This window comes from Parambassis ranga, chromosome 13, assembly GCF_900634625.1.
Source record: "Parambassis ranga chromosome 13, fParRan2.1, whole genome shotgun sequence".
Taxonomy (NCBI): Eukaryota; Metazoa; Chordata; class Actinopteri; family Ambassidae; genus Parambassis; species Parambassis ranga.
This window is the reverse complement of record NC_041033.1, coordinates 16923241-16951213: the sequence shown is the minus strand read 5'-3', so window position 1 is coordinate 16951213 and position 27973 is coordinate 16923241. Positions and strand designations below refer to the sequence as shown.

At 41.5% G+C, this 27973-nt stretch overlaps 3 protein-coding genes across 9 annotated transcripts in view; 1 reads left to right on the top strand and 2 right to left on the bottom strand.

Moving 5' to 3' along the window:
• Positions 1-3963: 3963 nt before the first annotated feature.
• LOC114445012 (uncharacterized) lies at positions 3964-14635 on the top strand. 2 transcript variants are annotated; one of them, XM_028419934.1, is made up of 17 exons: positions 3964-4378; positions 6245-6276; positions 8415-8447; positions 8528-8587; positions 8754-8786; positions 9022-9057; positions 9405-9446; positions 9529-9578; positions 9687-9739; positions 9812-10038; positions 10164-10417; positions 11611-11736; positions 12264-12399; positions 12485-12532; positions 12620-12691; positions 12809-13099; positions 13181-14635. In XM_028419934.1, exons 1-17 carry the CDS (start codon positions 4329-4331, stop codon positions 13207-13209), a joined length of 1572 nt encoding a protein of 523 aa, XP_028275735.1. In that variant the 5' UTR covers positions 3964-4328; the 3' UTR covers positions 13210-14635. The 2 variants fall into 2 exon arrangements, with proteins under 2 accessions (XP_028275735.1, XP_028275737.1); XM_028419936.1 differs by lacking the exon at positions 9405-9446.
• A 276-nt stretch (positions 14636-14911) lies between these two features.
• il12a (interleukin 12a) lies at positions 14912-16307 on the bottom strand. Its single transcript, XM_028420329.1, has 7 exons — positions 16261-16307; positions 16009-16157; positions 15830-15919; positions 15625-15666; positions 15393-15536; positions 15228-15269; positions 14912-15076 (listed from the first exon to the last, which is right to left on the bottom strand). Exons 1-7 carry the CDS (start codon positions 16277-16279, stop codon positions 14933-14935), a joined length of 630 nt encoding a protein of 209 aa, XP_028276130.1. The 5' UTR covers positions 16280-16307; the 3' UTR covers positions 14912-14932.
• Positions 16308-18821: 2514 nt separating this feature from the next.
• The window catches only part of schip1 (schwannomin interacting protein 1), a 178089-nt gene continuing 168937 nt past the window's right edge, over positions 18822-27973 (bottom strand). For all 6 annotated transcript variants that reach the window (XM_028419634.1, XM_028419635.1, XM_028419637.1 and 3 more), the window contains 6 exons: positions 26003-26121; positions 24946-25063; positions 24216-24413; positions 21757-21880; positions 21026-21119; positions 18822-19837 (listed from right to left, as the gene is read on the bottom strand). In XM_028419634.1, coding sequence (XP_028275435.1) covers positions 19786-19837; positions 21026-21119; positions 21757-21880; positions 24216-24413; positions 24946-25063; positions 26003-26121 — 705 coding nt within the window. In that variant the 3' untranslated portion in view covers positions 18822-19785. The remainder of the gene's footprint in view (positions 19838-21025; positions 21120-21756; positions 21881-24215; positions 24414-24945; positions 25064-26002; positions 26122-27973) is intronic.

Below are 27973 nucleotides of genomic sequence, written 5' to 3'. Positions count from 1 at the left end.
CCCTGTTAATATGTAAATATACACAACAATTCAAACCACCATGTCTTAGTCAGACTGATGTGTATGTGTTGAATCTTTACAGTAACAGCATGTCAGACATTTTACAAAACATGATGCTAACCTTGTTTTTTTAATTCCAGTGTCTCTTACAGAGAACACATAGAACCACTGTGGACTGGACTTCCTGAGTATGTTTAAACTGCTTTATTAAAAACACACAAATATTTACTTTGTGTAGTGTCAAGGTTACCTCTAGTCACTGATTATTAGCTGTCAAATTTTAGGAGTGTGTGCGCTGATCCATTTTCAGATTGCTGGACATTATGAGTGAGAGTGCAGGAACAGGCAGTTTGACCTTTGTACTGTGGGGAATGCTCAGGTGATGGTTGAGGAAACACTTGCTGCTGGAAGGAACACTGCATCCAAACCAAACTTTGTATGGATAACCCTGTCCATTGTTTATTCTCTTTAGCCTACCTTCTTAATGACCTGAATAGGAAACATAGTTACACAGGCTTCAGTGGTGCAAAGGGATTTCCATGCAGCCCAAGCTGAGAATGAAGCTCGCAGCTACTAGCTAGCAGAGAGGGTGGTAGCTGAATGCCACCCACCTGGAGGACCCGGCAGACCTTGGTGTGGGGCCTGAGGTGGGTCCACACACACACATGCACACTATCATCCATCCATCATGATCATCATCATCATAATTTTATGATCATATCACATTTAGATCACTTTGCTGCATGAGTGTAAATGTTGTTACTTCTAAACACCAGTGAGCAGTAATTTTTTAATATGCTAAAGTTTATATATATAAATATTATATCACTTTACAGAGTCATTTATCTTGTTTATCTTCACTGTGATGCAATTTTAATATTTTATACTATCCAGGAGTTTGAAGTGAGGCAGCTAGGCTTGTTAGAGTGTCTTGAAGATGCTCTGCTTCTCTTCCAAGCAGCTTCACCAGCTTCATCAGAACACACTGCCACATCAGTAACTGAGTACAAAGAAGTGTAGCGTGTGTGGGTAAGACGAAAATACCTCTGGGGATTCGTAAGAACATTTTAGACCTAGAAGGAAAAAAATAAAACAAGATACTGGCAAACAGAGGTGGCCACTGAAAACGATTAAATATATACGAAGAGCAAACAAGTCAAGCCTCTGGTAGTCAAGATGAAGTGTTTTATGTTCTGGTTATATTGTGCCTTTAAAGGTTGTCCTATTGATTGCACAGTGAGACTCTTAGGCCTATACATTAAACACTGTATCTTTGCACAAGATTGAAAACATCTCAGGGCTGAATGATTTCCACAGCCCTCTACCATTCTGTCTGTGCCAAGGTGTTGCTCTTGTTCACCTCTCTCCAGCTTCTTTTTGCAGGACTGCAGCAGGCACAGCTCTTTTGTTACTGCGGATCTGTCCTGTGATAACTCAGCCCTGATGGCAAAATGGCCCATTGAAAAATTGCAAGGATATGGCGTTCCTCATCTCTGAGAGTAAGAAGACACCTTTTGTGCACTGATGTGTGTGAATACATGATGTATGTTATAAAGGGAAGGTTTGAGCACAAAGGTGTGGGTTTCCTTCCTCCCTGATGTCGTATCTTTATATGTACAGTGTGCATGTGTGTGTGTTATTTTGAGTGTGTGTGTTGAGGCAATGGATAATGAGTCTGCACAATGAGGGCTCATATTAACCCTCAAGGGTATGTGACATCACCGTTTCCAAACAGGTTGGTCGATCTATAAAAAAAAAAAAAAAAAGCCCTGTCATAATACACACAGACACACTTACACACAATGAATCAGTGTTTAACTGAGCCACACAGGAGTGAGACTCAGATGTTTAGCAATACCTGTTTTTAAGAATACTTGCTTAAGCTTTTTAGGATTTCAACACAACAAAGATAATATCTAGTGTGTTGTTGAAACATTTTATATTGAGTTTACATAAAGATTCAAAGCTTTGATACCTGAACCTGCAAGTCCAGAAGCCAGTATTTCCAGTTTATCAATGCATAGATGTAAACACCACACAATCACAACAAAACCTGTTTTTATTGGAAACACTGTGCTGAATGTCCCAAACAAAACTTTTATTTGTTATAGGTATCTATAGATGGGAGTGTTGGTTGGATTATTGAAATGTTGACCAGTGTCAAGATTCCCTACAGATGAACCCTATTAGCTTTAAGGGCCCACCTCTTTACCGCCTCCCCCAGATCAAAGTTCACATTTATCCATCAAAGCTTCTATAGGTTTGCTTAATATTTTGTACACGTATTTCATGGTTCTCAGAGGATGCATCATTCCAGCTGTTATGACATCTGGTACTCTGATTGGCTGTTCATTTAAACGAACCAGGGTATGTGAGGAGAAAGTGACAAAAGCAAGCGAGCGAGCAACAAGGTCAAGAGGGCCCACTCTCTCTAGTGTGTTCGTCTCTTTTGAATAGAATAGAAATACTTTATTCATCCCAGTCCATCTGTGGGATTAGTGTGAAAATGATTTGCAAGCTCACTGCTTTGTTTACAGTGTGTACATCTGCAGTTTTTGGGGTTTTGAATGGCAATTGCAGACTACTGCCACCTGCTGGTTACGGTGAGTTATTTAATCTCATACAGGCCCATAATACATATCACAACGCATCTTTATGATGCGTCAGTTTTCAGTTTACTGCGAAAGCACTAAAACATTTTAAAAGGCAAACACAAAACACTTAAGATGTGTTGGCTTTAAACTCAAAGATTCACTGTGCTTAAGTACAACTTCAGTGTCATAGCTGTCTAATTATGTATCTGAGGTCAAGCGTTCTCAGCATGTGAAGTAACATGTCCTAATTTTTGAAATAGATTCCAAAATAAAGTCTGCACTCCAGTTCCACCTGACCTTCACCATCCTTTCCTCCTTCCCTCTCTCTCTCTCTCTCTCTCTCCCGCTGCTTCTACCATACCTCCTCTGATACCCTGTAGTATTGGGGATATCATCTCGCCCCTGAGTCTGATGTTGTGCCGTCTCTTCTTGCACAGAGGAGCTGATCCCTCCCTTTGGACTCTGAGCCTTGGATAATGTCCCTCTCAGTGTCTGCAGCATCTCTCTCTGCCTCTCCTCTCTGCTGCCTGCAAACTACATATCCATTTGTCAATTTGGACATGTAGATGGAAGAAGGAGAAAGGAAAAAGATCAGCCAGTTGAAGATCAATAGAAAAGCCCCTGATTCTTCACTCATTCCTCCCACTAGACAACTCAGACTCCCTCCATGAAATCCCTGCTCTCTCTCCCTCTCTCTCTCTCTGATGGACAATGAGCTTACATGTTGTCTGTCTTTTACCCCACAGCTATGCTGCACATTGACACTGATTAGTTCCATTAATAGTGTCTGTATGTTTCCTGCATTGTTACTCAGAGGAGGTTTAGCTGCTGAGCTGGAGCTGCTTGTTTTGTTGTCTTTTGGGACCTCTGCTGGTATTTTCCTGTAATGCAGCTTGGATGTGTGATGTGTATTTTTTTTCCCGCTCAAAGTGACCTAGTTGCACTGTGTGAGTGCTGGCTGCTCATTTGTGGTGAAGGGGAAACGATCACCTATCAAAGCCCCCAGGTCAGTGCAGACTTTTTATTTTGAAAGCCAAGAAACCTAAGTGTCTGTCTTGCCTGACATTCCTTCATCAGATCTATGGATCACTGGGAGGAGATAAGCTACCTATTGTAATGCACAAAGGGTTAATATGAGTCTGTGCATGGATATTGTTTATCAGATTTACCATTGATCCCTCTCAGTTTAAAAAGTGTGAAAAGTCCGGCTGTAAATCATCAACGTGACTTTTCACAGACTCTGTTAAAGGCGGGATGCTGCACTCCGCCCACACGTGCTGTCCATTGATGAACCTCCATGCATTGCGCCACAACTGCGCAGCACTGATCTCCAATGCTGTGCGCCTTCTTTGGACATGCGCAACACTGCTGCTTGAAATGCTGTTTCGATCTGCGGTGTTTTTATCGCGCAGTGTTGCTGAAAGGAAACAATACATCCACATCTGCTGCTCAGAGGAAAGACTGGATGAGTGTTTCCTCTCTGGAAAACTATGAGCCGCTTGTGTTTTGGGGTGTTTTGGCGCATAGTTCGCAGAAGAAGAAGGGATGCTGCACTTTAATGGGACACGGTGACGCGAACAACAAGTTGATAAGCCACAAGAGCTCCAATTACTGTTTAACTAGACACCAATGAGAGGATCGTGTTGCCGTATTGCAGGTGATTTTACGCGCAGCCGCTGCACGCTGAGGGAAAACAGAGAGTGTCATAACGGGGCTTGATTACACGCTCAGAGGATGGTGGCGGAGATGGCGAGCTGCCGGGCCGCTTGCCACCTGGAGGACGGGTAAGACTTCTTTCTTGTTACCACAAGGGAAACGCAAAAGCTTTGACGCATGACTGCCTTTCTGTTGTGTGTGTGTGTTGCGTCGAGATCCGTTTAGACGGCGCGATGTGGATGCAACGCCACAAAAAAAAATCTACACAGGAAGTGAGCTGTGGAGTGTTTTATGTTGTTGTTGTTGTTGTTGTTGTTGTTGTTGTTGTGTAGTCATCTATTTGAGCATTTAAACAAAAAAACATCCGTGTAAACACACATATAACAGATGCGGTCCAAGGAGGAAAGTCAGACTCTTTGTTGTGCCTTGGCGCTGCACGCTGCGCTGTTACATATGCGATGACTCAGTGACAACAATGTATCATCGCGCTGTTCGCAGAGAAAGTTCTGAACGAGGTTGATTCACCTGAAGCCGCTCTGAGCGGTTTGATGTAGGCCGCATGTGCTTAAAAAGACAATAAAACAGTGCAGATAAATACACCAGCAGTGAAAGTGAAAGCTTATAGTTTCTCATTATGGGTGATAACGCCATGAAGCATGTAGTCCTATTATATATAGGCTATATATGCTGTTTAATCATTACTCCTGTTGTGTGCCACAGACAGGTAAAGTGATACAGATGAGTCACTCGCCTCAGTCAGTGGCCCAGCCTGGAAAGTCCCTGTGTCTCTGTGTAAAGAGATAACATTCAGACAGACAATAATATGTTAGAATATGCTTTAATACTTTATGCCAGCTCCTTTCTTAGAAGCAGTAGTAGGCAGTGGTAAAGTTGCCCTATGCTCAGATATAGGGCAGTTTTTATTTTGTGTTTTGTGGTTGCAAACTAACTGACAGTCGTTTATCTCCAAACACTGCTCTGTGTTCATGTGTAGCAGATAAGATGCAAACAAAAACCTCATACACTTTTAAAACTTTGCTCGATGGAAGAGAAGTGCTGATTGCCATGGTAACAAATAAGCCCCCAGTCTTGCTGCGGTGTGAACGTTTGGCAGAGGCGAGCTGACCTTGACTATAAAGAAACCAACGTTTCCTGCACAGATGTTTGAAAGCAAAGGAAGCTGCAGCTCCTTATCAGGATTAACAGACCCCAAATAAAAAGATCACGTCTTAAGCCAGGTTTAATAGTCCACATTTCCTGATTCATCACTCTGCTTTTGATTGTGAAGTTCAATTTTTATGATTTCAACAGGAAACAGGATGACCCAGTTTTTCCACGCCAGCTGGTGGTGAACTCGTTCTCCTTCTCTGTGTTTTGCCCCTGATGATGAAGGCGTGTTGTCTCTTGTTGAAGCTCAGACTGTGTCAACAGGTTGTTCCGGTCCCTTGCTTAAACACACTATGAAGCACTACACTTGGCTTATTGCTAGTTTACATTCCTGGATAGTCAGGCACTTCTCCAAAAAAAAAGAAAAAAAAAGAAGACTCAGAGATATGAATAGTGAGGAAGAACTGGTATTGAAGTCTGTTTTGTAGGGCGTGGATGAAACCAGACAACCATTACAGTATCAGTATCTGTTACACAAACAAGTAATGATTAACATTCAGCAAACTTTAGGGTAAAATTGATTGTAATGTGTTGCCGGCTAGTATCTTTCCATGCATGTGGTTCCTGTCCATCCATCAACCCTGCTCCAAGTGTCACCCTGTGAGTTTTGGGTGGAGAAGCTGCAAATATGATTGCACAGAGTGGTTAGGTGTCAGAAGTGTGAGGCCACACTTCCTGTTTTTCCGATTCACTGGTCTGTGAATGTTCCTCTTCATAAGCAGAAGTGGTTTTAATACAACAGCCTGCAGCTGCACAATTTTCACGTCGTCATGGCGTTGTCTGTGTAATTTATTGCGTGTCTGAATGTTATCTCTTCTGCTCCACAGAGACGGAGATATCCCTGCAGCTGAAAACAAAGGTAAACGTTAAACCATTTTCACCCCCCCTCACTTTATCAGGGCGCACACATGCAGGGCAGCCTGTTGTGCAGTGGTCGTGTTGCAAACCACATCTGACTTCCTTTATATTCTTGAAAATGTCCCATCTCTCTCCACACTCCTCTTCCTCCCTACTTTTCATATCATTTGCATTACAGGGCAGAAGGATTTTGCACAGTCATGCAATCACCTCCGTCTTTGCTTTTATTAAATATTGCAAACAAGTACACTAAATTCTGCTCATATTTGTAGATTTTAGATTCATCTGATATTTGTACCAGTAAAATAAGTTTGTCATGAGTGAATGTATTCATTAAGTTCAAATATGTCATAGTCAGAATACAGTTACAGTCCTAAAACTAATAGAATAAAAGGATAATTTTTTAAAGCCTAATTCATTCTGAAAAATATTTCATCAGATTAGCGTTGTTAGCATTGTAATTACCCGTATGTAACCAGAGCTTGGAGACCAGACCGTTTTAGTGGCCTTTACTGTAACATGATGCTGTGGAAAATAAAAAGATGAGGACCAACCAGGTCTTCAGTTTGTCAGGTTATACACCTGTGGCAGAAAACTGTTCACAGGGTCATAAAAGATATAATAATAAACATATTAACTACAACTCTGTTATCTGACTATTTCTCTCTTGATACTAATTGCAACTACTTCTCAAATTGCATTTTTTGTATTAATGTAACCAAACCTTGTTCAGACACACTTATTTTAAATTATAATGTAGATGCTACAGCCTCTGTTGATGCCGAAGTTTTACACCGATTAAGAAGAAATACATCTATAATCTATAATGGATAGAAATATGTAGTCAAAAACATGATGCCTTAGGTTTGAATGGGCTTAATTAGCCTATACAGTCTAGATGTAAAATAATCAGATTATGGCAAAGATAATGTTTTTAACAACCTTAAAGAGGAAAATCATGTGTTATTAATGATACACAAAACAAAAGGGCCATATGGTTTTACTCCAGCAGATGGCAGTCAGCACCCAGGAATGTTCTGCAAACTTTTCAAGCTGTACACGGCTCTCTTTGAGTGTGTGTGTGGTTTGCATGTGTGTATCTGTGAGGATGTTTGCATTCCACCTTGTTTGTCAGTCTGATGGAGGGAAGCAGCAATGCTAGAATGAAGAAGAGCGATGCCTGCTGGCTCAGCTGTGAGGGCGCAGCAGTGGCAGCAGAGAGAGTGATTGTCCACAGGAGGCACATGAGGACAAGCGGAGAGGAGTGGAGGAGAGAGTGCAGGGGGAGGTGAGGCAGACAGATTGAGAGAAGTGGTGGAGAAAGATTGATGAGGGAGGCGCTGTGAGTGGAGCAGCGATGGCAGCATCTGCTTGTTAGTCTAAGATAAAACTCTGTGGGCCAGAGAGGATGGGCTCCATCCATTAGACAGCCAGGCACTCAGCCAGATGGCCCGGTCCACGGACATTCACTGCTGCTGGGAAGAGAGAAGAAGCTGCGGCAGCAGCAGCAGCTCCTCTGGACCCATCTCTGTAAATGTGCCAGAATGTTAATGCATGGCACTTATCACAGGCTTCTTCACAAGGTGCCACAGTTCAGCTACTGTGAATGATGAATATGTAAAAGCTGGTGGTGCAGTTCAGTCGTACTTAGGGCCTTTTTTTATGACTAATATGGACAAAAACACAAACCTAGAAGCAAACTCTAGCAGTACGAGTGGGGCTGTACCTGTGCTAATTCTGGACTTCTTTTAATGACAATGACTTTTTCCTCCATCAGGAAGGCTGTATGTCGATTTGTGCAGCTGAGGTTTTCTCTGCTTTAAATAGTCTTCACTGCATAAGAAACAAGAAGAAGACTTTCCCACACTGAACGTGTTTTCGCTTGTCATTTGTGCTTTAGTGCTTTTGACACCATTAGCTGGGCATTGTAATAACCACAGAAAAATGGCTGTGGGACGGCGACCTTACACCTTAAAACGTGGTGTGTTTCCCATAATGGTGATGATGTTATCATTACCAATAATCGTATGTGGTAGTAGTGAGTAACAAAATGGAAATGTAGTGTATATTTTGGCAGCATTTTATAAGCTTTAAATGACCAAACAAGATTCATCTCAAACTGTTACTAATTTGTTGCAGATACTCTGAGAGAAAGTGACGGCAGCGGTTCAGGTAAGCAGTGTAACCTTTGTGGCATTAATCCCTTCTACTCATGGGAAATTCTGACATGCATGTTGATTTATATTAAACAGAGAATGCTGGAACGTCCACTGAAGAGAGCTCAGAGGATGAAGAGGAGGATGAGGAGTCTGGTGAGAGAAAATTGATACCACTCTCACACACATTCACATACTACTGTTAAATACAGACATGGTTCAATCTTCTCATTCAACTCATGATAAACTGGTTATGGTTGAACTACTCCTTTAGTTTTTCTTTCTGTTACTCACCTGCCCTTTGTTTATTATGTTTCACCAGAATGCTGTGCAGAGAAGGATGGAGAAGAGGAAGGTCAGAACCACACCTCCTGTACTTACTGTGCGCCTCAAACTTAAAGGGACAATTCTGCTCAAAGTCAAATATTCTTATATTTTTATGCACTGTTACAGCATGTTTAGTTTGATGAGCTATCGGCCTACAGTACATATTCCACCTTGGGGTGATCTGTCCCTTTATGCATTTTAAAAAGTATGAAGTAAGCCCTGCTGGAATCATTTTAGTAAACGTGTATCTTCCCTGTTTTCAGAGAACGAAGAGGCTGAAGCAGAAGAGTCTATAAATGGTAAGATAACAAAACAAAAAACAGATTTGGCAAAGGAAAAAAAAAAAAGAAGAAAAATCTCTGCTTGTTGTTTCTTGCAGTCTGTCATGTCTCCTGCTTGTAGGCGTTGCCATGTTTTTGGTTGTAACTGAGCCACAACCACATCGTAATGGCTCTCCTCTCATACTATGTAATTATGCGACAAAATGTCTGCTGACGTTTTTGGAGCTCAGAATTGAATTTAAAATGTAGCCTGAGCCTGTCCAGGCCTCACACACAAATATAAACACTGCTACAGCACGTTTAGTTTTTTTTTTTTTTTTTAGTTTGTTCAGAGCTTCTCACAAAGCATCTGTCTCACCTTATAGGGACAGTTTCTGGACCTGAAGCAGAGGTTTTAAATGGACGAGGTGAGCTGATCATTACTGATGCACTGCAAGAGTACTGGAGAAAAAACATGATCAGTCTTGTAAATTCTGTTTGTCCTGACAGATGAGAGGGACTTTAAAATAAGCTGTGAAAAATGCAAAGCCATCCAACAGGTGAGGAAGGAACTACATAATCTGACAATATGTGGCGATGATAAATGTCACCTGATGTACCGGGAGCAAGGATTCATTGGCTTTATTATGGTGCATGTGCTTTGACAGAGCCATGGCAACGAGCTTGTCACCCCCAGGAGGATCTCCAAAGGACGATTACAGTGAGTGTTTTATTGTATCTCTATACCACATTCACATTACAGCACAACTGACTGTGTGTGTGTGTGTTTTAGGGTGCAGCTGGAAGGAGAGGGCACGTACGAGTGTGCGGTCACTGGCCTGGTTTTTGAAGCAACTGAGCGGGTTCTTGTGCGGTACTCAATCTTATCATGGTCCAAGTTTGGTTCATTCCTGCGGGACTCCTGGAAGTTTGCTGGACCTATCTTTAATGTGGACACGGTCAACAAGGACGCGTCTGTCCTCAAGTCCATCCAGTTCCCTCACTCTGTCTGCCTTGCTCGTAAGTCGTCTTAAACCTTTTGGTGTCTATCTTTAACAAGTGATTGCTCATTGATCCACCTTTAAACACCTTTGAACATGAAAATGTGATTTTTTTTATATTATTTTTTCATTATAATTTTACAGATCCAGAAAATGAGATGACATTCAGTGTCCTGCACATAAAAGACAACCGTCCTCTCATCGAGCCCACTGTGGACCACTCAGGAAGCCATGTTAAGTGGAATGTAACATCCCTGTCGCCTGTGGGTCCCATCATTCAGACGAGCCAGGCTGTGGAGCACCACGGCGTGGTTCTGGTGTACAAGCAGCTCGGCAGTGACAACAACAACTACAGCTTCCACGTCTACCTGGCGACCAACAGCTCATCTGACATCAAGGTATTTGTTGCTGTGAGACCATGTCCTGCAAAAATATCCAACCTGCTGTTGTTTTTGATATTGCTGTTTTGGAAATGTGGTCAAATTTCTTCGAACCTTTTGTAGTTTCAGGATCCTGTTTTTTTTCTTCTTTATCAACAATGCAGAGTTATTGGAAGCTCCTTTCAGACAGGTTGTTTGATCTGTAAATGATCTTTCATTTCACTGTTTTAAGATAGAAAAAAAAGGAACATTGGCTTTTCTTAAAAGTTGCCTCTACTATCGGTCTATTTAGAGTCACGTCACACATCAGTATCTGTTCCTGTACAGAGATGATCAGAGGTGCAGTTCGTAAAAAAACACACACACACACACACACACACAGTGCTGCAGGATGCATCTGGCTAAAAACAAACCGCAGCAGGTCGACGCTTACGAAGACCTTCAGTCATTGTGTTGCCTTTATTTTGTAGAACAGTTCTCTAAGCAGCTCTGTCCTGTCTTTGAGTCCAAAGTGGATCTTATGCAGTGTTGATGCTTCACATGCATCTTAAGTACACAGGTTGGCAGCAAAAGCCTGTGTGCAGTACTCAAGGAAAACTTTAGTCTTTTAAGGTCTTGGAAGGAAACCAAAGATTTTGACAGCCTTCTTGTGACTTGTTTTGTAAATAAGGATTTTTTTTCTCCCACGAGCAGCACAAAGAAATATTCCATTCATGAAACTGTCATCAGACTCTCCCCAAATTTTTCAATGAAAACTTTTAATCACGCAAGTTGCCTACTAGATAAAACTCCAGCAAAATGCCTCACCTACGAAAACATGTGTGGAAAAATAAGAAAAAAACAGATGTAGAGCCAAAGTTGTAACTTTCACTTTTCGTTCATGTTTTGATGTTGTCAGACATCGTAGAATAAACAGGAGATTTTCCAGAATTGTGTAAGACAAAGCTTGGTAGTAGTATCAAAACATGTGATATGCTAATCTAGTGTGTGTGTGTGTTTATAAAGACTGACAGATGCATGGCAGTGTTACACTCAGTAAGACAGGTTGTGGCTGGTGAATAATCTAAAATACTCCCACAAAACATGATTGATGTTTTTCCTACATGATGTGTTTTCCATGCACAGTGTGTTAATCACCACACCTTCAGTAAAGTCATCATTACACAGGAACTGACTTCGTCTTGTCTTCCTGCCATCCTGATGTACTTCAGGACATCAGAAAACAGGTGCAGGGCTACAAGAACCGTTACACTCGGATAGAGAAGCCTCCCACGTGTAAACTGGATGAGGGGACATATCGTCTCCTGAGCGAGCCAGAGGGCGAGATCAAACCTGAGGTCTGTGTTTTTGGATGTGTGCAAAGTTATTTAGATTTGGAAAAATACAAACATGCCAAGGGTGATTGGTAAATATGTGTAAAATATAACAAGTAGCATGGTATCCATCAAGCGTTATGGATCCCTTCAGTATCAGGTGTCAGGTCAGCTGACACCTCGATCAATCTGAGTTTGTTGTAGGTACCGTGTGACCAAAAGTATGTGGACACCATGTCGATTTGCAGGTGTGTTTCAAGTTTTTGAAGTTCAAAATCTTAATTCTGCAGCTGATGATAATTTGCATTATTTATTGAGTGTCCATGATTAATCGATCAATGTATTCTGACATTTTATGGACAATCTGTCCATAAAATGTCAGTCTGCATTTAGAGTTTAGATAATAACACGAAGGCCAAGCTTTTTCAGACCTTCATCCACAAACTTATCAATCACCTCTTGTATGACGTCACAGCTGATGATCATTATTATCACGATTATAATGTCATAATGTCTCTATGATTAAACTTTATGTATGTGTTTCTATGCAGGACTTGAAATTCACCATCGCAGTGACGAAGATGAAAGGTTATTTTGAAGCTTTCTTTGAGCAGCCTCCTCCCTTCAAACTGTCTCTTGTAGAGATTAACACTGAGGAGACGGTGTGGTCTGCTACCATCAGAGAAGGTACGCGTAACAAAAAAAAAAAAAACATTCACAGAAATTTTGTTCAATTATTTCCCTCAATGTCTATCTTTTGCTTCTGTCTCAGGTGACTGTGTGACTGACACTGAAAAGAAGCCACGGAAAAGGACGATCAGTATGTTTCTGGTGTTTATTCAGATGTTTCCATCACATCTTTACAGGTCCTACATGTTGACTGATGTCATTGTTTTCCGCTTTATAGGCAGACGGGGGAGCAGCAGCCACTCAGAAGAAGAAATGATCTGTAAAAGAGGTCGATGGCAGGACGAGTCAGGTGATCTTTTACTGATATTCAAAATATTCTTTTTTGTTCAGGGGCAACTTTTTTTGCCCACATTTTAAACTACAGGCTCACGCTAAAACGATGTGTGTCTCACGTGTCTTTCTCCAGATGGTGTGACAAAGGGGATGACACATGGCCCGGACATGTCAGAAAAGCAGCTCCTGCAGGTGGCCAAGCGGCTCGGGAAAGAGTGGAAGCAGGTGGCCATCTATCTGGACTTCAGCACCACGGAGCTGGATGACATCCAGGCAGGGGAGAAAGACGTGACCATGCAGAAGCATAAGATGCTGGTGGAGTGGAAGAAGAGGAGGGGGCCGGGAAAAGCCACGGCACGCCACCTGTGGACGAGTGTGGAAGAACTGGACGTCCTGCCAAACGAGGTTCAACAGACACTGCAAGGTAAACGCCACAGACATGTGTGTAAAAATCCTTATTAAATGATACAATAGATAACTCAAGTTTGTTCATGGCTGCCTTCAGATATGATGGACAATCAAGCCACTAAGTGAAAGGGAGATGGATCCAGAGAAGCATCATGTGGAAGAAACTCAGGAACACAGACAAACCAACCTTTGGACCATACGTCAGCTCTTCCATCAGTTTGAATTTCTCTTCCAAACATGAGACTGATTGTTGCTGCATTTTTGTGAAAAAAGGGCTTATGTAGAGAGGCATTAACCCTCATTTCCTTCACATGTGGTTCTTTTGATTCTGTAATATGTAAAGAACTATTTGTAGCTAGATTTTAATTCTTGCAGATCAGGTTTGAAAAAAATGACCAGTAGAGGTGTAGCGGCCGTAAGATGTTTAGGTAGCTAATAATGTAGTCAGTAACTGATGTCTATGTACCGGTAGGTGCTGCAGTGTTTCAACTGCAAACTTCTGTAAAAAAAAAATCAAACCTGTGTGTTGTTGAATGTTCTGTTTGTGGGATTTTCATGAACCAATGAGCAGGGATGGGTACTAAACTGAATTCGGCACTTACGAGACTGACCAAGTTTTGCTGTTTCATGAATGGTGCCATATTTGTGTTCCAGAGAGCACGTCTGTACATTACAGAGAAAGAGAAAGAGTGAGACAATGTCACTGCTGCTTGTAAAGTCCATTACATTCACATTAGCAGCTGCCTCCTCCAGCCAGTGCAGGTTATCAGTTAACATTGTGTAGGAGTAATAAGAGGCGACAGGAGACAGTGACCAGTGAAGTAACCGAAAATGGTACCTTGGGTTTTGGTATCGAAGTTTTAGTGCTTTATTTTTATAAATGGTGGTTCAAATGTGGAGGGAACCCTCCAAGAGAACAACCAGGCATTACATCACAGGAACATCCACATCATTTGTCTTATTTTTAAGCTTGTCCTGTACATTTTCTTTTTTTACGCAGCTAAATCTTATTTTTGTATTTGTCTTTTTGTACCTGTTCATGTTTTATTTGATGACTGTAAATTGCACTTCTTCTTGTTTTTGTTAAATATAAATGTTTGTATATTTCAAGTGGATACACTTTAGAAAAAGAAGTGAACAACACACCCATTAGGAGTTAGGGCTGAATTTTAGTGCATTACCTGTGTAAGTGCAGCTAAAAACAACATTCATATATTTTTCATTAAGACTTCAGAACCACTAAAAATGTGAGCTGTGTAGAAATATTTTTCAGTCACATCGTACCAACTTAATTTTGGGGGAAAGCTGCAGTAATGGCCTCTTGAATATTGAACTGTTTTGGGCCATTACAATCCAGCTATGTTTACATTCAGGGAAGAGAAAACAATCCAGTCTGTACTTTTTTTTTCTTTTTCGTTTGTTTCTATCATGTCAGAATCCCTCCAAAGACTTTTAGAATTCAGTTCTCAAATGTTGACTGAATAAAAGAGAAGACAGTCTCCTGTGTTTTTGCCTTATTTTTCATTAAAAGTTTCATGAATGAATCACTTCAGCACTTGATGCAAGAGACACTTTATTATAAATAACAATAAATATACACCACAGACCAAATAAATAATGTAATAAATAGAGTTTTTAAATAAATAAATACATTCTTTTCCAAATATTAAAAACACATTCATTGATTCGGAATGGGCAGCAGGACTGAAGGCGCTCACTGCAGCTGCAGTCTTGCCAGCTTGCTTAGCTGTGACTGTGTAAAGTAGTGATTAAATAGTTGTGATAAATTATAGATATTGTGATATTGACTTGGAATGATGGTGGTGATGTCGAAGAGGCTGCAGGATGATCACTTCCTGTGGTCTCCTGAGGAGATGTAGCCCATGGCCCGGTTGATAGTGATGGTTCGTATGTGGAAGCCTCTCATGATCTTGCACATCTCATTGCGGTTATCGAAGGTGTTGTTGCCCCACACCTGCACAGCTACATCCTCCTGACAGACAAACAGGGAATAGGTACAGTGTGAGTCCAGAGACACAGAGAAAACACTTTCTGTTTACCAAAATGTTTTGGTGATTTGGTGATAAAGATCGAAAGACAAGGTGTGAAAAAGAGAACAGAAAAAAGGAAGAGAAGAAACACACCTCTGAGGAGCTGGTCTCTCCATTCGGCTCCAGGGAGCAGTTCTGTATAAACCAAGAAAGATTATGTCATGTTATTTCCCAGCTGAGGAGAATCTTTATTTTCTGATTAAAGTCTCTCTGTCTTAGTTTTCTTCACCTCTCCCACATGTGTTAGAATAAACTCACCTCCTTCAGGCTCTTTATTATTTCCAGAGTTGGCATCAGAAGTGCAGTTTCTTCCACAGTATTTCTGAGTGTAGCGTTTAAGTAGGACCGGATAACAGCCTCATAGTAGGCTATGTCCTTCATGATGTTCCTCAGACATTCAGTCTACACACACACACACACACACACATTATGATGATGCTTGTAAAAATGATTAAATGTTTGTAAAAATGATGAAATGATGGTAACATACCTCACTGAAGGGGGAGTTTCTCTGCATCATGCAACTGGAGTTCTGTTGGGGAAAAACATTTGCAACAGTTGTTTCATTGGTGACATTTAGGCACCTTTAAAAGCTTAATAATGCAAAAGTTAAAATGAATTAAGACTTTTCTTTTTATTGTAGCCTTAAATTTATATTTCCTTTTATTAAAGAGAACTTGAATAAAAAGTCCCACCTGTGTCTGAGGGGGTGCGCAGGCCAGTACAGTCTCTGCTTCACTCCTCAGAACCACATTTTCAGATGTGATGCCAAAACACAAAACCGCCTGTCAGTCAAAAAAAAAAATAATAAAACACATGAGGGTATATGTAATGCTAAATAAAATATAGTATTAATGTAGTTAATTGTACGCACGCTGTTGCGAAGCCCCGTGATGTTCAGCAGGAGCTTCCTAAAGAGCTGCGAGCAGTGCGCCCGGTCCTGTGCGCTCAGAGTGGGCACCGGGACACTCATGGATGCGCGCCAGTTCAGGGTCAGCAGCAGCAGCACACAGCTGGTGAAGTCTGCACGGCGAGGAGAGTTGAAGGAAATAAATAAATAAAAAAACACACACACAATCACTGCAGTTTGCAAGACAAAACACACAACAATCAGATCGTGACTTACATAAGTTACAGTGTGCCATGTCTGATGAGATAGAGATCTTTGATGGAGCCTGGTCTGGCAGCAGTATAATAATCTGCTGCCTTCTTATCTGATGGTTTTATAGACATTCTGATGGGGGTGTGTGTGGGGGGGTTCCCTCATCTGAAACTGCAGGAGCGACAGCAAAAAAAGAAACTAAAACGTCATCGTAATTTCCTCCTTCCAGCACGCATTGGAAGAAAAACAAAGGGGGAAGTCTCAATTTTTGTTTCGTAATTTAAATGAAAGCAACTACGGGGAAAAGTAAAGCCAAAATAAAGCTGAGATTTCTTGGTAAGTGTCAATGTTGTGATATCATATTATGGTGTGATACAGTGGTGGTTATCATCTATTTAGTAGCCTCTCTCCTCAGCAGAAAGGGTTAAAAAAAACAAGGTGCAAGGTGCGCAGTGGCTTTTCTCATCAGTTGTTGGTGACAAATATATTGACTGCTGACATTAGAGTTGTAGCTGTAAAGTAAAGGCCGGGTAAACCCACACCCACACACAGGGGCCACACAATATTGACGTGATAGGCACGTTTGGCTTAAGGATCGCTTGTTTTTAACCTCCGCCTGTCATGAATGTGACTGGTATCTCAATTTAAATGCATTTCAATCATGAGAGACTCAGCGAACTGAATGAGAAAGAATTTATTAATACAATAATTGTGAATGTGCATTGGCGTCCTAGACCCCGTCGTGAGGACCACGTCCGAAAGGGGGGAAAGCTCCAGCGGAGAGGCCGCTGATCCGAAGACCCCCCGGGTCTAGACCTGGTGGTGGTGTAGAAGCAGGAGAGCAGGAGAGGGGAGACCTTGAACTGCGAGGATGGGGAGGTGCTTGGGGTGGAGGAGGGTTGCCGGATTCGATCGGGAGACAGCTGGAGAAGAGACAGACTTTTAAATCTCTTGCTACGTTATGATTGGGCAGGAGAGGGACAGATCGACAGCTGATTGGTGAGGGAGGTGCCATCTATTAAACCTGACTATGTGGGAGGTCACTAGACAGAGTGCAGTGCAGTGAAGGAGAGTGCTAGGGTGGTGAAGAGGGAAGGGGATAGAGATAAGAGGTGAATGATGTGGAATAGAGTCTTCATGACTGAACTTACGCTGAGAGCTACATTTCAATCATGAGAGACTCAGCGAACTGAATAAGAAGGATTAAGTACAAAGTTTGAATGTGCATAGGCGTCCTAGTCCCCGTCGTGAAGACCACATCCGAAAAGGGGGGAAAACGCAAGACAAGAGGCCGCTGGATCAGAAGACCCCCCCCCCGGGGTCTAGGCCTGGTGGTGGTGGAGAGCTAAAGGGCAGGAGATAGGAGGCCTTAACTGGGGTGGATCTGGTGGTGCTTGGGGTGGAGGAGGGTTGCTGGGTTCAATCAGAAGACAGCTGGAGAGGAGATGGAGACTTTTAAATATTATGCTAAGCTGTGATTGGTCAGGAGAGGGATGGAAAGCGACAGCTGATTGGTGAGGGAGGTGCTTTCTATTAAGCACCTGACTAAGAGAGCAGAAGAGAGGGAGAGCAGAGGAGTGAGGGATAGAAGGAGAAAGATTAGGAAGCGGATAGGGATAAATGTTAAAATGATGAGAAACAGAGTCTTCCTGAATGAACTTACGCTAAGAGCTACATCACTGATATTTTTTTCTCCTCTCACCTGATGTATATCAGACCTTCACTGCATGCAAACACCACAGGCTTTAATCTGACAGCTTAGATGCAAATATCCACACACAGCATGACCTGAGTAGAAAAATATGGATATTTATTATTCTATTTTTAAACTATAATGAGAACCAGTGATGGCAATTATCACACTTTTATGTGTTGATTGTGTAAGTTATAGTGTGCAACATGTTGTCTGTGAATATATTTATTTATATATACAAATACCTGCTGAGTGAGAAACACACTGTGACATAATCCAAAAAAAATCTTCCTCATCAATAAACTTTCAGTTTCATTTTTTTTCAGTGTATTAATCCCATAAAGAGATTTGTAATGTAAAATTCTTACGAACACATTAAGCATGACTTCACTCTCCTCTTTCACACATGAAAGGAAGTGAAGTCTCTGAAACTGTGGTGGCTGAAAGGAGTTTCCTGGCCTTTATTTGTTTTCACCACAGGATCATCAACGACTGAAACCTGCCTATCATGCTTTGAATACAGTATGTATGTATATATATATATATATAGAGACAGATATATATATATGACCCACCAGGATAAATGGAGGGGTATTTTACATGAAAAAACACATTGTACTCATTACTAAACATTCTAGTCATAAAGAATCCTTTCATTTTTAGACCTTTTATTCTACTACAAGTGTCCATTCATTCAAGCCCACAATCATTTTTCCAATGAAAATAACGGGTTTGCCCAAATAAATATAGAGCCCCTTTAAGTGCCGCCCAGCAAGTGAGAGAGTGTCATGATGAGGCAAGTCTGAGCCGCATGTAGTGACCACACACACACATCATTATGGGAAGCGGTGTTGAAATCCATCCATTCAACATACGGCACAAGGAGCCAGAGTATATGAAACAAAGTTTATTCTTTATTTTACATTATCTGTACATAAACATTTCTTCCCTCAAATAAAGTATTTGAATACAATAGGATGAAAACAATATTAACACACTTATTCATTTAAAATGACTCGTGTCAGAAAATCAACATTCACAAAATGTTGAAGAGCAATTAGAGTGAACGTATTACCAAAATCTACAACTCCACTACAAGGCAGGCATGTTTCCTTTACACTCTTTTAGCACCTTCAAATGAACATTTCTCAGTTGAAAACTACCATTTGTGCAGAATAAAAACGGGCTTGACTTGTAATACTTTAAAATTACCGTCTTAACTTAAAATGGTCTGAAGTTGTTGTTGTTTTTTTTATACAATGTTGTTTCTTTTTTTTTCCTCATGACTGACTTTCTACTAAATTTTTCACAATTATTTTATGTATTTATTTTTTTCCCCGACAATTTTTGCATTTGAACAGTTATAATTTAGTGGCGAATGTAGAAAGTTAAAAAAGAAACGAGAGCAAAGCAAGGCCGATCACTGCACAGGAAGCTGGGGACAGAATCCATGACAACACACAATCAGTTTCCTCTTCTCCCAGGAAGCAGGAAGTGCTACTCTGTCCTTATCGCTGGGAGAAAACCAAGGAAGCAAATGACAGAGGGTGGCTTTCTTCTGTGCTGCTGCTACCACTGACAGGAAGGTAGACAGGGTTAAGAGGGAGGAGGAGGAGGAGGAGGAGGAGGAGGAGGAGGAGGAGGAGGAGGAGGAAGAGGAAGAATAGGGGCACAGGGGAGCAGCGAGGAACAAAATACTTAGGACAAGCAGGAAGGATTTGGATCAACAAGGGGCAGAGTTGGAATGGCCGCAGGGAAAAAATTCATCTTGGAGCAGGAGATGAGGGAGGGTGGAGTGGGGGTGGGGGGTGGGGGAGTTTGGAGCAGGGGGGGAGGAGGAGAAGGGGGTGGGCATTTTATTTGGATAGGGTCCTCTCAGCCAAGTGTTTCTGCTGGCTTTCAGCATGCCTGAAAAAGAGAAGAGAGAGAGAAAGAGAAAATAATAAATGATAGATGTGGTGACATTTTTCTTGTTGTGGTCAAAACAATTGGTGGTTATCTAAAAAGTGTTATCAGCCTTTCCTGGCATAATAAAAACAATTTACCCTTTTACTCCACAACATCAAAATAGTCCCAAACAAGTGTGCTGTTTACTCCTTTTGACTAAAAAGGGGAATTCCACTTATTTGAAAAGTGTTGACGCGAGAGAATGTGCATGTGAGAAAAAAAGTTATATATACTGTATAAAGCCTTTTATGGCCACAAAGGCAGCTAAGTGAGACTGGATGACAAATAACATGTTTAGGTGGAAAGAGGTGGATCCACCCAACGAGACCTTAATTTGGATAAAATAGTCAACAGAGAGAGAGAGAGAGAGAGAGAGAGAGAAATATGTAACCACATTTGAAAGGTGCCATGAATTACACATGGGGTGTCAAGTGCCATTCAGTTCAGAGAATGGCATCCTCACAATGTAATTATTCTGTTATCTTGAGGAAACAAAGCTCATTTTCCCGTGATTATGAGTCAAGTTATTTTGTAGTGTTGGTTCCTCATATTATAATGTAAGATGGTCTTGGACTGACTCATCTTCACAAAAAAAAAAAGAAAAAGAAACGCCACATTTGGCCGATAAAACATCCGCCAGGTACGACTTTATGTTATAATAATGGCACATATGAAGGGGTATTTTGGAGGACAGACATAGGTTGGGAACGACACTCAGGAGTCCAACGCTCAAGTTTCAAGTCCCCCCCTGACAATCTGAATTTAGACTACACTTTATCCAAATTTAGACTATATATATATACCGTATTTATATATATGTAGTGTAAATTTGGATACACATAGTATATAGACCCCACACTGATCAGTTACAGTGATGACAGTAAAACTGTATCAGGACCACAGAATTGGTTATGTATGCCTATGTGGATTAAATAACTTACGATGTTGAGCTAATGGAATGAAAATACAAAAAAAAGTTCTTTTCCTCTACAGCTTCAACATGGCCGCCACCTCAGCATATTACGAACGAGGTAAAGTGGGCTGAACGAGGCTGTTTTCCTCCCATGAATATTTCCCCCAGGCAATAAGTGAAATATTTATATGGTGGAATAAAAAAGTGAGTAAGTTCTTCATGGAGTGCTTCATCACCTGGTGAGGTCCTCTATGTCAACCAGCATGGCGTCCTGCTCCATGTGTAGTTCATCCCGGATCAGTAGCAACTGTACAAGCTCCTCGTTCAGACCTGCAGGGGCAGATATTATGATCAATAATATGAAAATGATGTCAGCCATCACTATCAACAAACAGTGATTTCATGCTTACACTATAGAAATACTGGAAAACCACAACGTCCACAGTGACATTGTGATGCAGAGTATTGTAAGCCTCAGAAACTCTCCCACTGTGGGTTCATGTATTGACCTCAGAGCCATTGAAAAACTTTATAAGCACCGTCAGACCACATATGAGTGATTGCAGTTGTTTTCACATCACATGTTCAAGTTTTGTTCCTTTAAGCTCTGACAGAAAATATGAAGCTAAACAGATTTTTTTTAAGGGGAAAGTCTTAAAGTGCTGTACGAGTTCATGCTTTTTGGACTCATGGGGATTTTTGGAGCTGTTTAATGTAAGATGAGAGATTATTCATCCACAAGTGCCAGGATCAATGATGTGTACGGTGTGGTGACAGTAAATGCTCAGGGGGAAAGCTGTTAACTGGTATAACATATAAAGCAGTACTTTCACATCCACTGAAAAGAATAGGGGTCAGTATGCATGTACATGTTTTTCCCCGTTTGCTGTCTTGCTCATTTCTGCAATTGAAAGCAGAGGTCAGTGACTCGTGTGTGTATGTGTGTGTGTGTGTGTGGTCAGCGTACTCTCAATCTGGGAGTGCAGGTCGTTAACTATAACCTGGAGCTGTCCCAGAGTCATGTCTCTCAGGTCGGTGGGCTTCAGGCTTCTTTTCATTAGACACTCGCTGATGTGAGGCATGTGTGGAAGCTGCCGACACAACACAAAAAAGACACAAATAAATACTGTGCCCTCCTCTATGAGAAGAGTGAACCCTTAAGATATTCATAAAAGCAGAAAAAATACACTTGATGTTTTTTTTTTACATGTTTACAAAATTTACTCCAATACATTTCATTCAATCTTGCAGCAAAGGACTGCTGTGTCCTGAAAAGCTGGACGATCATTTGAAATTCAAGGATATGTCATTAAATGAATGATCTGCATTATGCATCAATAATGGCAGCAATGATTTTCTATTAAAAAAACATTCTCAAATGTGACACCTTTTGATGTTTAATACAATGAAATGAATGGAAATCCTGTAACTCGTCCCTGCATTTGAAAAAACAACATTTCAGTTTTGTCTGTGATACTAATATTCTTCAGTTTTATGAGGCACTCACCTCTCGCTGTAGCTAGACTGTGAAGTTAGGGGATTCCAAACAGGTTTTAGACAAATAAACAGCACATGAACTTATACGTAGACTCTGTCGTTATCTGTCTCTAACAACAGATAGTGAGTGCCTTTATGTCACACGGTGCTGCAGCCTTGTTCATTTTTCTTTATATCTTATCTACTATGTAAAATGTGGCCGCTGTTTTAGATTTTTAAGGTTTATCATCAATATGTAAGCAGATTCTTAATAAAATTGGGACCTACTAGAGAATATTTTGAGTGGATAATGGCACCGGTGGAGCTGATGTTGCTGCTAAGTATGAAAATTAGCCAATGATGTGTAAGTGTGCTACAGTTAGAGGATTAAGCTTATCTAACTTATCACTAATGTTTTTACTGGCAAAATAATATTTAGGATATGATAACTTGTCATATCACCTCAGCAGCTAACATGACATGTGGATGTTAACATGTTATAGTATAGTATAGCGTTAATTGCTGTGTAATGTTCAATTAAACTTTATTGTAATTGTAATAATATATATGTAAACAATATAATAAATAAACAATGTAAGTCCAGCTTTACTATTAACATGTTCAAAAAGGGACTAGAAAGGGTGGCACGTTTGAAACGCATCTTTTATTTTTCAGCGTTGCCTCCAACATGCAGGACTTTATGTTTTTTTTCTTTATACTCCTGTGGGCTGTCTGTATGTGTCCCACTCTCACCAGCGTCTAGTGGCATGTTTCCAGTGAACCTCATATTATAGCCTCCTCATGCAGTAAAGACACAGAGCATCGCGTCTGCTTTCCCTGGCTCACATAAGCTACAATAATTAGCTTCACCGTCTCTCGCTCAACCAGTCCACATTCTTTCTCTTTCAATCCAACACCCTCTTTCTCATTCCTCTTTCCCACCTCCACCTCCAGTCATGGCAAACAGCAGGTGAGAGACCGTGTGCGCTGCACAGACTGGTTTCTCGCCACTTTCACTTTCACACTTGCGATGATGCTACTGTACATGTGTCAGTTTCACTTTCGGGTGTCTGCACAAGCACAAGTAGGCGACTTCAGAGTGACATAAAGAGAAAAGCGAGGTCAAAGACAATGTGAGTGGGTGATGGGAAAGGTTGTAGATTGGTATTGGTCCTGACTCAACTGGTGACTGCAGCGTGACTTTCTGAGGCAGATTGATCATTACAAATTACAGAATGAGTAAACCGATCTCCAGCAATGACTCAAGGTCAGATTCTAATAATCATGAAATATATATTATAAGTCCAGTAACTCCCTTTCTCTAGAATCTCCCAACGATACAGGGAAGCAGGATTTGTATTGACTGCACTCTTAATAGGATCTCTGGTGTTGAGGGCACTGCAGACGACTGTAGCCTCAATGCATGTTAACATTCACTGTGTGTTCAGTCCGGATGTGACAGTGATGTCTTCTGACTGCTGAGCACTTCTACATCCCCGAACACCGAAGTCAATGCTTTCCGGCATATGAATTATAGATGGACCCGGTCAAGCTGCCCTTCTTTTCCCTGAATAAGTAAAACGGTTCAGGCTGCGAGTCCCGGGTGGAGATATAAGTCTGATGCTGTGGGTGTGTGAGCGTCTCCTGAGGAGGCAGCGGGGCAGAGAAGAATGAATGAAATAGTGATGAGCGTGGTCGTCATCACCTTACTCTCTCTCTCTAAATGGGGCCAGAGGAGGATAGGGGACAGATTTGTTTCCATTACATCTCAATGTAAGATGTTGTCACACTACCTTGTTGATAGTAGACTGTATTGATTATTTCAGTAAATGTAAGAGACATTAACCACTTGGGGACAGAGGGAGGAAGCTGTAAACAACTTCATGTGTATCTGTATGAATCTGCTCAGTTCATTCCATTTAAATTTCACGTCACATCTGAGACACTAACCAGGTCGGCCACCGGGGACTTTTTGCGATTCTGTTTCTCCACCTCCACCTGCATCTTGGCCATGGGTTTGGCCATAGCCAGAGCCAGCTTTGCTTCCGCCTGCAGCTTCTTCTGTCGACTCAAGAAGTCCATGTCCTCCAGAGACTCCGAGTCATCCTCTGTGGTGTCCCTGTCCGAGTATGAGGAGCTCTGCTTGGACTGCATGGAGGAAGGAAAATAGGGATGGTGGTGGAAGGTAGGGGGAGAGAAAATATGAATGAGGAGGGCAAAAAGGGAAAGATAAGAGAGGTGAAGGGATTAATGTTTATGTATTCTTGGCATTTTGGTATGTTAATTTTACACACAGACAGGAATGTCATTATATATACAATGGGACATGAAGAGAATAAGGATGAACATGTAAAGAGATGATAATTTTCTTCTTCTCGCTCTCATTCTGTTAAATGTGTCTCAGGCTGGCAGGAGGTTAATGCAGGCAGCCATGCATGGCCGTGGCAAGCGTATACCAATTCACCTCTCATTTGATGCTTCTGAACTGTTTAACAGGCCAGAAAACGTGAGCAAAGACATTCACAAAGGAACTAGTGAAACCAGCCATCTATCTGATTCATAATAAATATTCCTCCCATTTCACTGCTTTCATTATTGTTCATATGTTTACTCACTGCTACTTTCACATCGACATTAATGCACATTTAATATTGATTTAAGGAAACACATTGGTGCTTACCATAGGGGACAGAGGTGTGTCCAGACTGGTCTCAGTCTTGCTGTCATCTGCATCGCTGTCCTTGTCACTGCCGCTGTCATTGACAAAACAGATCTGTAGGTTCATGCCGCTCTGCAGTCTGCAGGGAAGGACAGACAGACACATGGTAACACAAGTAATCTAAGCATAAAGATAAAAGTCAAGAAGGTAAGATAGCTTCTGACTCAGACAAGAAACAACAAAATCTGCTTGAAAACAGCGTATAGAATGATACAGGTATGGTGAGAAAATCCTAACATACACAGGTAACCTTCATCACCAGATCTAAGTGCCAGCCAAGGATAAAATTAAGGAGGGTTGTGTTTTTAATCATCTCCCCTCTTGTCTCCAGAGTGGATCGATCCAGGAGGCCTCCGGTAGGTCTGATGTAATCTGGCTGGGACCAGAGGGTGTGTATGTGATGTGTGTGTGTTTGTGTATTTGTGCCACGGAAGAGCAGAATATCACTAGGTGTGGATCAATAATCTGCTTATTCAATGCAGTAATTACAAACAGAGCTGATTGATTACACAGCATAGATCCAATCAGTCCCAATTAAAATAGAATCTGAGTGCTGGACAGTGTTTTTTGTCAAATGTATCTGACTATAACATAAAATATAAACCTTAAAATTTTGTTTGTTTGTTTGTTTTTAGCTCTAATATACATATAATCCATTCCAAACTTGACATGACTGAGAGGTGTTTACACAATCCTACCATGTGACTATTACTCATTATTATTCAGAATTAATCAGCAATATTGTGAAATATATCTGATCACAGTAATACAGTGGGCAATGGAGTGTTTACAGAACATCTACTTCCAGTAAGGTAGAGGGTAGGAGGCGGTCGTGGCACTGTAGGTGTTTTTTGAGGAACTGAGAGCCAAAAGGGCTGACTGTGTATGGCTCATTCAAGCTGCTGCTCTTAACTTCCTGTCACCCATTGCTGATCATATACAGTATGAAGCACATGAGATTTCAGTAAATCATGCCTATCGTACTAGAAAAGGGAGGATGTGAGGTTTGAAGTCATACCTTGAGGACAGGCTAGGTTTGCCACTCTTGCTGCAGCTGGTGTAGATGCCCGGGCCATCATCAAAGAAACTGCCCAGGGCCAACTTCTGCCTAATGGACTCCCTCTCATTCTTCTGGGCCTGTAAAGAGTAAATTAACAAGTTTTACTTACTTTATTATGCGTGATACAGTAGTTTAAATAGGAGGTCGGGTGAGTGTCAGGCCGGCAGCAATGAGGTGTCCTCCTCAATAAACGTCATACATGCTACATCACTACAACACTGTAGCCACAAATATAACACGCTGCTCCCCCGAGCTCTGTCTGACAGTTCAAGTCATGAGTGCAAGCGTATTAATAGCAGCAGCCTCTTCTTAATTTGCAATAAGAGGTTGAGTGTCACCTTTAACAAGCTCTGATACAAAGTGTGGAGTCAGCAGATGTGCTGGAAAAAGAAGTGTGAAATATCAAAGTGGTAAAATTTACTGGAAATCACCAGCAGGTGGTGCTGTTGTCACAGAGAACAGATGCACAGTAGTCTGCCTTCTCTTACAAGACTGGCAGAGTTTACATGATAGTAGTGCTGCTTCACACACACACCATCAACTGTTTCATCTGTGAATACACCCATAACCCCATTCATACTGAGCTAATGTATTTTATATGGGACATATTACATGGCCTTCATGGCTTAATGAATCTCACTCATTCAGTGCCACTTATAAGTGGGTGCTTATCAGTAACTAATGGGCTGTTTTAGTGCATCCTTCACATGTGTTTACACGGCAGGAAATCTCCATGTAGAACCTCTTTCTGGGCCTTTTCATGGGAGAAAAGAAGTACCTACAGTGTCAGCAGGTGAAGGAACAAATGAAGAGGAGGTTGAAAATAACAGTAGAAATAGAGATGAGGTTTCTAGTTTTATTACATCAACACGTGAATCCAGTGGACACTACACCACCAACGCATGACAGGGAACATTGTGATTAACCAGTCCTGATAATAACACATAAAGAAACCGCAAATCACACAGCAACACTGAATAGTCCAATGCCATTAGTTCCTACAGCAGAAAAAGTAGCCTGTAAAGTAGAATCAAGGTGAGAATGTGAACGGGGTGTTGGTCAGTTTACTGACTGCTCTACAACTTCACCTCCCTCTTCACACCATTCACCATTTTCTCCTCCTCATTATCCCCAATTCCACTCAACTCTGCATCCTTCCTTCAGCCGCCGGCCTTGATTTTTTTTTTACCATCAAGCTATCCCTCTGCAGCTTGTTCTGTTCTTGCCTCTCACACCTTCACCTCTCTCCCACTCATTTTCTCAGCTCCTTCGCTCCCTCCTTTCCTCTCTCACTGTCTATCTCTCTTGACAATTGTGAGCAGGCGTTGGTGAGAGTGCCTTCACCAAGGACAAATTAACATAATCCCACTCTACACAAGAGCTCGCAAGACACTCTTGGCACTGTTGGTGCACACACACTGGCATGCAGAGGAGTGGACCTGCTGGCACTGTTCCTGCGTGTGTGTGTGAACAATTGTCGGGAGATTCAAGATTAATGTGCTTGGAGGTTTCAATTCATTGCTTCAAAAGCGTACCTGTGTGATACAGAGCCGGTCAAACAAAACTTTTTTTTTTATTCTCAGGCATCACTCAGACAGACTACAACAAAGCTGTCAGTCAAGTTACGCCACTGAACAGTTGTTCTGAGCAAAGATGAAAACCAGGAGCAGCAGGTTCAGTGAACACCGGCGTGTTCCTCTTGTACGGCGAGGGCTGGCTGGGATGGACGTTTGACACTTTAGTAGGGCTCAGGGGACGTTTCACATAAAACATCACCTTAAACTTTAAAACTCAGCCTCTGCTTGCTAGTTGTCAGTGCTACATGTTCTTAGTGATCATAACTTCCTGATCAGAACAGGTGATGATTTTACTACAGAAACATGAACTCAAGAACTGGTAAAACGATCCAAAAAGCAGATTGTGACAGTT